This window comes from Pseudopodoces humilis, chromosome 6, assembly GCF_049639895.1.
Source record: "Pseudopodoces humilis isolate 2021_Gansu_Grassland_sample_001 chromosome 6, ASM4963989v1, whole genome shotgun sequence".
Classification (NCBI taxonomy): Eukaryota; Metazoa; Chordata; class Aves; order Passeriformes; family Paridae; genus Pseudopodoces; species Pseudopodoces humilis.
In genome coordinates this window covers 49,627,082-49,638,121 of record NC_142205.1, presented here as the reverse complement: position 1 = coordinate 49,638,121, position 11,040 = coordinate 49,627,082, and the positions used below count along the sequence as shown (strand labels likewise).

Here is an 11,040-nt window from a genome sequence, read left to right as displayed (position 1 = left end):
CTCTCCGTCTCCGGCAGCCGCCCCCAGGAGCTGGCGGGCGGCCCCACCCCAGCCCGTGTAACAAAGGAGGCCCGAGGGGCGGCAGCCGGAGCTGCGAGCGGACCCGCCCCGCCGCCGCCTCCTCCCCAGCCGGGGGCGCTGCCGCCAGCCCCGCGCCGCCTCCTCTCTCGCTGCACGGCTCCCGCCCTTCCCCGGCGGCGGTCGGCGGCGGCTCGGTGCGGCCGGGCGGGCGGGCTGTCGGGCGGGGTGTCTCCCGGCCGTGCCCGGATGTGCTGCCCTGACTCATAGCCCGCCGCACGCAGGCTCCGCGCCGCGCCCCGCTCCGCGCACACGCCTCCCGCGCCTCCCTCCGCGCCGGCGGAGAGGCGGCGGCTGCAGGAGCAGCAGCAGCGGCAGCAGCAGGAGCCGGAGGAGGCCGCGGCGGCACCATGGGTAAGTCGCCCCAGCCCCGCGCTGTGCAGCCCCTGCCGCCGCCCCTCCGCCCCGGGAGGCCGGCGCCCCCGCGGCTCCGGCGGGCGGGAAGAGGTGGCCGGTGCAACTTTGCCATCGGCCGCCTCCCTAGCGGTGCCAGGGCGGGGGCTCCGGGCTCCGCCGAGCCCCCCCGGTTCCGCCGGCGCTGCCGCGGCCGCTGCCCGGCCCCTGCGGCGCAAAGTTTCCGTGGCTGCCGCCGCCCGCCGGCTGCGCCCGGCCCGGGAGCTCCCGCACGGCACTGGCGGAGCCGGGGCTGCGGCCGGGGTTAGGGGGAGGAACAACTGCCCGGCTGCCAAGGGGGGCTCGGAGAGAGGAGTTATGTAAGGCACCCCCAGGACGCTTTCCCAGGTAGTGTTTGCATAATGGAGCTAAGTTGGAGTAGCACGTTTAGATTGTTTTGTAATCTCTGCTCATTGTTTGAGGAAGGCAAGGGTCCTCGTATTTCTCCGTCTTTTAGAGCGTTAATCGTGCCTGGAAATGCAGCCATGTTACCTCTCCCTTTTTTGTATTAAGATTATAAATTAAGTAGTTTCACGCTGATTGACACTTGTGTGGAGTGCCCAACAAATGCCACACGAGACCAGGAAGAGTGGTATTTGGGTTTTCTTAACAGAGCTGCTGATGAATTTCTCTTGCCTCTTTCATCCTCTTGCACAAAGCTACAGCTCTCCCTGTATGAAGCAGCCACCATAAAAACAGATTTTCCAGAAATCTGGCTGTATTGTAGATCCTAGGGATGGGTAGGAGGTGCCCACGTTGAGCTGCCAAAGACCCAGCCAGTGTGCCAGACGTGATGATGGGATCAAGGTTGCAGGTCCAGAGGGTGAGGAACTATGGTTCACAAGCAGGCTAAGGCAGCTCCTGAATTCGGCTCGGGTATTTGACATCAGCACTTCCTGTGGCCTTAGGTATATCAGTAGTTTCTTTGCAGATCACATGCATCTTTCACTTTTAACTAGAAGTTTCCATGGAAGGAAGCTGTTGCTGTGCCTCAGTTTTTCTGGTTGTGAGATGAGGTTAAATACTTACTTAACTCCTTTAAAGCAGTGGAAAAGCTTCAGAGAATCACACAAACTAGAAGCTGCCAGGGTGAGACGTGAGGAATAACTGTCAGATTTCATCAGAGTTAAGTTAAACTCCAATAATGCAGTGAAGATCTCTTTCTCGTGAGGGTTGAAAGGGCAAAATACCAAAATTTAATTTGCCTGTGCTTCCTGTCTCCATTCAAAAAGTAAGACTATTAATCTCATCATTCTGGTCAAAGTCTAGCTATTTTGGATTCCAAAAATAGTAACTTCAGGGTATCAGCTAAAACCTGCTCAGAAAAGCTGGTGCAGAATGAGCACATAACTCCTTTTTAGAGGCAACTACACTTCAGTTGCAGGCAAGTTTGTAAACAGCTTGAGAATCTGCTACAAAATCTTGCTGCCAAAGTAAGACTAGTTATAATTATTTTCAGGAAGACTGAAATAACTTGCCTGTAGACTCTGTCAGCACCTGTCCATAATTGCCTAGAGAGATTGCTTGTGAAAATGCTGAGGAAGGGTATTTTTTGGGGGCTTTTTCTGTTCTTCACATATCAGGGTCTGATTCCAGTGTGTCTAAAGTCAAAGCAAACTGTAAGTGGCCTCTGCAGCAGTTCTTGTGAGTGGCAAAGATTGAAATCAGTTTCACCTTGGCTGGCAACTGTAATGACTTTTCCTGTCTTAAGATCTATGTTTAAGCTTATGCAGTCAATGCAGTAGATTCCCTCATTCAGGTTATAGCTTTCTTTTTGGTAACACATAGCATAGAAGCTGAAAATCCTTAGAATTAAACCAAGGATGAACTTGTTCTTCCAATGGCTTTTATATCTTTCCAGAGATCGTGCTCAACAAACAAGTGTTTGTGGCAGAGAATGCTAAGTGATATCTTGCATTTAAATATACGGTCTTTTCAGTATTTATGAAGGTTGGCATAGTACTAACTGGTTTGTATACTAAAGATATAACATGGAAGCCCAAGAAGATATATTCTAAGTCAAATCAAAATATTTCTGTAGTTAAAAATACTTGTTACGCGTATGTGGATCTGCCTTATCTCTACTGTATAGAAATTTGTCTTCTGCTACACTGTTTCCGTGTGTGTGTTCCTCTGAAGATATTACCATGGCAGTTGTTTCCTCCTGAGGGGTTGCTCTTTCCTCTCACTAACACTGGTTCTTTCCAAAATTGTAACTTCTGATGTTTGCATTTAAGGTTTGTAAAGCTGTGCCTGAGTTAGAGTGCGAACACTATTCAGCTTCTGGCTTTGAGAGATAGGTGGCCTTAAGTAGAGCTGGCAGAGAACTTTGAATACTTTTAGGTGATGTGTGCACCACCACTACTTTATTTCTTTTGTTATTAAAAAAACTTGCAAGGCTTTTACTTTTCAGTTACTAATGTAACACTTTAGTTTCACGATGAAGGGTCCCTTTCCTCAGTCAATTCTTGTTTTTAACCTCGAAAAACACAACTGGTAAACTCATGCAATCACACTGTATCCAAGAAAATCTTTCCATTTTAGAGTGACCGATGGTGGTTATTGTATGCAGGCTGCAATTATTCCTCAGGTGTAAATTAATTAAATAAAATATTAAATAAAACATTAAATAAAAATTGGGAACTTTGTTACAATTTAACCACTCAGCAGTAATCCGTTGAGCCCAAAAGATTGAAAAACACCACATGAGAGTTTGTATGCAGAGTACAAATACAGGATACAGTTGTTTTCACGGCACTTATCACTTTGTTTGAAGTGTTAGTTACAGTATGTAATAGTGCAAGTTCATAAAAATGTTCTTCCATTTTGAGAGTCCTGGTCTTGTTAGCAGGAAATGGAAGGCAGCCTCTGCTCAGACTTGGGTGTTTAGTTGGACAACAAACTGCGTAAGCAGCCTGCTAGGCTCTCTTTACAATACCTAGTGTTAAAGGCTCAGTGACAAAATATGCAAGATTCCCAGTCTGTAATGTAGATGGATTTATTTTAGTACTGTCCATTTAGTTGTCAGAACAAAGATTTGTATTACTGCTCTCCTCCCAGATATACTCAATTTTCTCTTCCATTTTCCCTGAAGCATTAGCACATGCAACCAGCCTGGTGGTTGTGAAACACCGAATTCAAACTGAACCACAGAGCAGGGTGTAACAAACCATTGCCTGTCTTCACGATGGTGGTTCATGAAATAGAGGAGACAGGAGGATGTAAAGCTTCAGGCATGGCTGTGTCCAGTTTTACTTTAGGGAAGAGAGAGTAAACCAACCTGCTTTTGATCAAAAAAACATAATCAGTAGCTTCAGATGAGACAAATGAAAATTAATGGGAAAAAATCTTCCATTTTGAGCTCTTTTGCTAGTTTTCTTACACGAAATGCAAATCTGACAAGAGTTATGTCAATTGCACGAACAGATAATTTGTCATTCTTTTAAAGTTTTTGCTAAAACAATCAGACTTTTAACACCACCAGGATATTAGTTCTAGCCAGCCAGAATACACCAGTTTAAGCCAGTATAAAGGGTTGGTAGCATTTTTGAAAAAAATGAGGCTACTTTTGATAAAAGTCTTCTCTTTAAAACATAAAGAGAGAAGAAACTGCTTTTAGGCTGCATCTTTTGCTTCAATAATATTTCTTGACGTGTGCTTTTAAAGCAGGCAGAAAGGTTAGGTTACTTCTGAGTGACCTTCCTCAATGAATAACTGTTCCCATGCTCAGGCCAGTATTTGTGATCTTCTGTTACTATGTGAATCTGAAACCAACCATTTTTGTCTTTAGCTTTAGGTTAAAGGCTTCATTCACAAGTATATTTCCTGAGAACAGAAGATGAGTTAGTTTCAGAAGCCTGTGAGGAACGTCTGGCTTTTGTAGGATCAAACTGAAAGAGGAAAGGGCAGAAGAACAGCTGAAACCTGAAGGAAACAAAAGCAGTAATAATGGAAATGAGAAAGCTACCAAGACAGGAATAGAAAGGAACAAAAATCCCTTAAGGGAAATGCACGAAGGGAGAGAAGTATTAGAACTAAAGATGGATGAATGGAACAACAGAGGACAGAAACAGGAGGAAGAAAGGAGTTCTACTCTATATCCCTCCCCAAAATATAAGGGAAATAGCTAGGAGAATCTAAATAAAATCAGATAATTATTACTTTTTTTTTAATATAATATGAATTGTATGCTCCTGACAGTCCTTGAGAAGACTCATTATAGTTTTCCATCTTTCTCATGTAAAGTTGAATTATTTCTGGAAGTTCTCAATATTTAATTATATATAAATATGTAAAATAAAAAGATTAGCATAAACAAGTATTTATTCAAAAAAAAGGGAAAATAATATCATTGCTGTTTGACAGGAGAGAAAGGCTATGGGGATTCCTCTGTCAAGGCATCTGTCAAGGAGGTTGATTGCTATCCCTTCTTAACTCTGTCACAGGATGAAGTTCATGTTTTAGGATAAAGTGACATTAAACAGTGACCTAGTTACTTATGTAAGAGAAAACCCACTTTTCACTGCTGACTGGTCCACCTGGGTCTGTTCACTGCTGTGCTGGAGAAAGTGAGCATTCCTGCTGTCTTGATAGTGTTGAAGGCATTAAATTTCAATGCTAACTTGTTTCCAGATTAAAATAGATTAGGAACTACATCTAAGCTTCTGGAAATTAGGTGTCTTGAAATGTTAATGTGTTCTGCAGCTAATGGAGAAATTTTTCTAATGGTGGTTTGAATTTTAATTAGACAAGGAGCTTTTCCTACGAAGGGATTTTATAAGTAGCGGATTTCACTGCAAGGACAGTCTCTCAGGACCTCTTTTTGTTAAATATGGTATAGAAAATTGTTTCTATCTACAGATTTTATTATAATGGCAAGCAAATGAAATTTGTTTTGGTAGAGTAAAATGGTCGTTAAAAGCCATATATTTCTGAATGTTGAAGTTCCTTTTAGTGCAAAAACATAGCTGATGTGTATTAGAATTTGTGTGTGCTCCAGATATGCCTAATAAAATTTGTAAAACCCTCTGGAACAAGTGGCTGTGGTTCAAGGAGCCTCAAAGCTGTGCACAGAGCCTGACGACGTTTGTTCAGCCTGAGAGCTGCACGGCTCTGGCTTAGGGAGCTTTGAAGTTGTGCAGAAACCCTGGTGATCTCATGTGGTTCTTAAGATATAGTTCAAGTAGATTACAGAGTTGGCAGGTGCCCAGAAGAATTTGTCAAATCTATAAACCGGATAACTGCTGCTCATTTTATCTCCAGGTGGAGGACAGAATTTAGTGTGTGATGCTTTGGGACTTGCAAATAATTACAGCATGCCTAAACTGTCCAAGTGTAAATGTGCACAGGCAAGGCATGTGTCTTAGAAATATCTCTGACCTGAAGAACTTTCAGATATAGCTACACAAATTATGATAAGTGTCAGGGAAAAAACGTGTGTATGTCTGAAGTAGTTGAAATGATAATATGGATAAATTGACAGTGTGGATGCATGTATAAAGTTGTGTTAAAATTTGCAGTTCAAAATAAATGGAATGCTTTCATTATTTCTAGGTCAGACAAATGTATTATAAAAATCGCATTTACTCATTTAAAAATCAGGGGAAATAAGTTTTTTTTTTAATTCACACTTTTGCAAAGGAAATTCTTTTAGTGATCCACTTCAACAGTAGCTCCCATTTCCTCCACATCTAACAACTCTTAAAAACTCACTGCCTCCTAGTTCTGTATTACAGGAACATCTGAGGCATTTGTCAGTTCTGAGCTTTTATCAAAACACTGAACTATTCATTGTGTTAGTGATAACTCAGGGAGGTTCATGAAAGTTAATCAGTGCTTGAATTCAGCTGTCAGTTCCATCCACTGGTACTTACCAGCCTGACGGACACAATGATTTTGAAGACATACAAAATTTATGTATCATTCAAATTTTTTGTTGACCCTTGCTATCAGTTGACAAGTCTTTTCAGTATCCGATTAAATCCAGTTAATCAAATACTTAAATTCACATGCTGAATAGCAGCTTTTTTTTCAGAGTCCTGTCTGTGCTCTGCAAATATATTTGGGAGTAAGACTGGACAGAGAGATGGAGATAAGAAGACTCGGATTGAAGGAGGAAAGCAACTAAGCATTATAGGATGGAGGATGTGTTGAGGATTGAACAAAACCCTTTAGAAATTTGTCACAGCTGTCAGTGAGCCTGTGGGGTACAGACCTGTGCTTGGGAAACCTGAGGAGGTGACAGCTCAGCATCTCCTGGTAGTCTTGAGTTCTTATTTCCACTGTCAGCTGCCTGTACGTTTATGGCCTTCACGATGTACTAGCATGGAGCATCAAGGCACAAAACCTGCAGTTGAAAACCCTGTTTTTTCTGCCTTCTTTACCTTTCAGTAATTGCCTTTACCTCTAGAACACATCAGTCCAGAAAGAACACCATGTACAGCAGAGTACTCAACTTTCTCTCATCCTGTCTTCTGTGCATTGGAGGTCTAAACTTGGAGGAGAGCTCTTACACTCGGCACATGACAAACTCTGTTCCCTTTTGCCTTTAATTATATCCAGGCTAGGAACTAAAATTGTACCATATGGATTAATTCTGTGAATGGAAACTGAAAATGCTGCTAGCCTAGGTCTTTTACATAAATATCAAAATCAGGCAACGTGAACATCTACAAGCCTTTGTAATCTCTAGGGTGAGTGAAGTGTTTGGCTGGGGAGCTCTGCCTGTTGCTGAGGGTGCCTTGCTCTCCAGCTGTTGGGAACTCCTCTTGGGAGCAAATTTAGAAATGCTTCCTGTCTTTGATGTTGGATATCAAGTCATTGGATATGACAGTCCAATGACTTTAGTTAGACTATTTTAACTTTCCTAGCCTTAAATGCAACCTTACAAGTACATGCCACTATTTACAGAACCGGTAGCATCCCTTCTCCTTGCTTTAGCCTTACTAAGTTTGTTCCCATATTCCTTTCCTGTGGAGAAATCCCATCATGTTCACTGTCAACAGCACCCAGTACCCTGCAAGCAGAGCTTGAGTTCCACACTGCCAAATAGCTACTTTTGCTACATGAAGGCCTTGGAACGATTCCTTAAAACAAAATGCTGTTTTATGTTGGCAGCAGGAACAAAGCATGGGAAGAGAAAAGGGTTTTAAAACCAAATTGTACACATCTTTCTTATCTAAATCTTCCCTGTCCACAGGATGTTTAACTTACCCCTCCTGGGACTTTGGAGGAGTCTTCTGAGTCTGCTGTATTGGTGATAGCATCTGCATCTGACCGCTTCCTTCAGCAGTCATTCAGTGTGTGCTCGGGACATCACTGGATCACTGGTCATGGTAGAACTTTGTTGTTTAAATACCCAAGACACCCTGTGTGAACTCCAGTGAGCAAGTTAAGAGAAAATGCAGTGAGTGAATGTGACCATCGAGAGGAGTGGCAGCAGCAGTGTAGCAGTTTTGTGGCATTTTCATACTTACTGTTCTCTCTTTTTTTCCTTCTCCCTCAAGTGGCTGGGAGCCACAATTTTTCCTTCTTCTTCTTCCTGGCTTGTGCTGAACTGATTTAGTATCAGGGTGTTGTTCTGTGGGAGGAAAAAAAGGGCAACCAGAACAGAAAACCAGTCTGTGAACACATTTGTTGTAAAAATGTCTGGTACAATCAAATTAAATTAGAAATCCACTAATACACTTTATACAAATACAAATTTGCTCTCATCCTGCAAAGCTTGTCAGGCTTTCTTACCCATTTCTCTGTGAAGCTCAGGGAAAATATATAGTCATGCTGGCTCCTGCCATATGGAATTACAGGAAAAGCAGAGAAGCATTGGTGATTGAGAGAAAGAGGAGGAATATGTACATAAGGAGTTACTGGCAGGAATTGAGCAGGTTTTAGGGGGCAAGAGGGTTTGGCTCTTCATTTTTCTAAGCTTTTGCAATGAAAATCCCATCACCCATTTACAGCAAGACAGTGCCTCAGCTGAATCAAAGATAGTAATCAATACATTTGTGTGCAGTAGTGCCCAAAATACAGTGTACACTTTCCAGGCAAAGCCCACATATCTCTGTCTGGTGATACAATGTATTTATTCAGTTCTTTTCTAGTTTGCCTAATACTCATTTTTTACATTTTTGTACACCCTTTTCATAGCTTCCCTATTCCTTCAGACTTCTGGGCAATTTTATTGCCCGGTTTTCTACATCTTCTTCCAGCTACCTATTCTTTTCCATCTTCTCTCCCATCTCACATCAGGTTCTTTCTTTATTAGACAAATGTGTGACAGCTTCTTTTACCATATATACCCTTTTCACCATCTTTGTTAGGGAAAGAATTGAAAAACGGGTGCTCAGTTTTGTAATTTCAAGAGCTTTGAAGTGTTTTGGGTTTTTTTTTTATGTACTTCTCTTTGTTCAAATATCAAGTAATTTACAACCAGCTTAAAACCACGCTTCAGTTCTGCCTAACTTACAATAGGTGACAATATATGAAAGAATGTATTTGTAGGAAAGGAATTGTATGGAATTGAGCCCTATTTGTGTAAATGCTATTTCTCCAGCATTCCTGTACCCCCACAAAGCCCACACAGAATACCACTGAAGTCATTGGGCTCCTGCTTTTTTGACTTGGCTGTGCTACAGCTTAAACTGTCCTGTTTTGGTGAAAGAATGTAAAATGGCATGGGTCACTCCACCCTTTCGTGGTATAGTAATATTGGCTCCCCAGTTTGTGCAGGTAGGGGAGGAAGGCAGACATTGGGCTGATTTTGACCATCAGAAACACTTTTAACATGTCTTCTATTCCTAGATATGGTGCTATACTAATACATAGCCTCTGAAGGAATGTGCTAAATGAAGAAAGAGCTCTATTTGATGATAGAGAAAATGATTTGGTAAACTTGGTTTTTCTTTCAAATTGATGGAAGTATGTAGTCTATATAATTTGTTACATCAAAGAAGAAACCAATTTAACATGGAGATCATCATGTTAGAACATCCTCTTGTAAAAGGAACAGTAAGCACAGTGCCACAAGCTATTAATTTACATACAGTGACCTTTGTTCTATCTCGTAGCAGCATAGAGAAAAAGGAATGACTGCATTTTCAGAATGAAATTCACTTTGTAGCCATTGGGTGATAGCTTTTGACACTTTCTGATATTCCCAGAAAATGTTGGGAATTTCTCTTTGCAAGGCTTTTACATGTTATGCTTCTAATCGCACATGCATTAGTTTGGACACTTCTCTGAAGGCAAGAATGGTGGAAACAAACAAAAAGCAATTCAGTATAGATTGCTTTGGAATGCAACTTCATCCCAGATACAATCTGAAATGTTTGCTTATCTTTATGAAGGTCACAACTTCTCCCTTTACAAGGTATCACAGTTCTTTTTTCTGCTGTTGAGAATAAGGTAGAATTTGAGACTTCTCACATAGTCTATGGAAGAAACTGGTAGAGTTCTCTTGTAAACATAAATTTTGAGTTCAGTGCATGCACCCAGCTCAAAACAGATGGCTGGAGAGAGAAATGCCCTAGATAATGCAGCACTTCAGTTAAGCAAGGGATGGCCTGGTTTACATTTTCTTTTTTTTTCTTTAAATTGATATTAAATAGGCTTTCTGATAAAAAGCAGCAGTTGTGGACCACTGGATTGTTTTTAGCCTACTTTTAGCTCCTCCACTTCTGAACAGTTTTCTGTACTTCAGTGATCACAACAGTGAGGTATCTCTTGGAAGTGAGCATACCTAGCAACTGCTTTATTTCTGAAATCAGAAGTCATTATCAACAAAACAGCATCTTTGGCTGTGCATAAAGAATTTGCTGGATTTTGGAAAGCTGGTCAATAGGCATATTTTAAAAATTACTTAGTTTTGGCAGGTTTTTTGAACACAAGGCTTTTTTGCTTGACCGTGTATATTTTTTAAAAAATATGTAGATGAGCCTATTACTTTTTTCCCATCACCAGAAGTTTATTTTTTACGATCCAAAATATGTTGAGGAGCCTGTTTCCAGATTAAGATTAGACTTTTTTGGAGCAGAGATGTAAATCTAAGATCAAGGAGAAGATATCAAACTTGAAAACTCATAAATTCTTGCAAGCCCCTGATTTTTTTAATTTCTTTTAGCTCCCTAACTTCTTGCAAAAGCAGCTTTATAACAAAAAGGCCTCTTCTGAGTTTGGTCACAATTTGGAATGAAAATATTTATGTTTTAACAACATTTGTTTTAACACTCGTCAGCCTCTCAAAGAACAACCAGAATGAGACTTTGAAGTCCACTGTGGTGTTGTGTTTATGTAACAGATTCTGAACCACTCGGGCTTTGCTCATGTAGCATGTGTTGGACTTGGGTTACATTCTAATTTTCCAAGGCTCTGTTCAAGTCCAGAAGCCCAGTTCTGCTTGTTTAGGTGAGCATACTGTTCTGCTCTGTACTTGAGGAACTAACTTGTTCCCAGAATTCAGCATATCATCTGAATATTTTCAATCTAGATGTTTCTGCAGCTTCATCTAATGTAATCTAAGGATAATGTAAAACCATCAGACAAAAAAGTGTGGTTGCTTTGACATGAAAGATC

General features: G+C 41.5%; 1 protein-coding gene across 3 annotated transcripts in view; it reads left to right on the top strand.

The window, feature by feature from the left end:
- The first annotated feature begins 210 nt into the window (after window positions 1-210).
- Window positions 211-11,040, top strand: part of RAP1GDS1 (Rap1 GTPase-GDP dissociation stimulator 1) — an 89,946-nt gene continuing 79,116 nt past the window's right edge. For all 3 annotated transcript variants that reach the window (XM_014263173.2, XM_014263175.2, XM_014263172.2), the window contains exon 1: window positions 211-432. In XM_014263173.2, coding sequence (XP_014118648.1) covers window positions 429-432 — 4 coding nt within the window. In that variant the 5' untranslated portion in view covers window positions 211-428. The remainder of the gene's footprint in view (window positions 433-11,040) is intronic.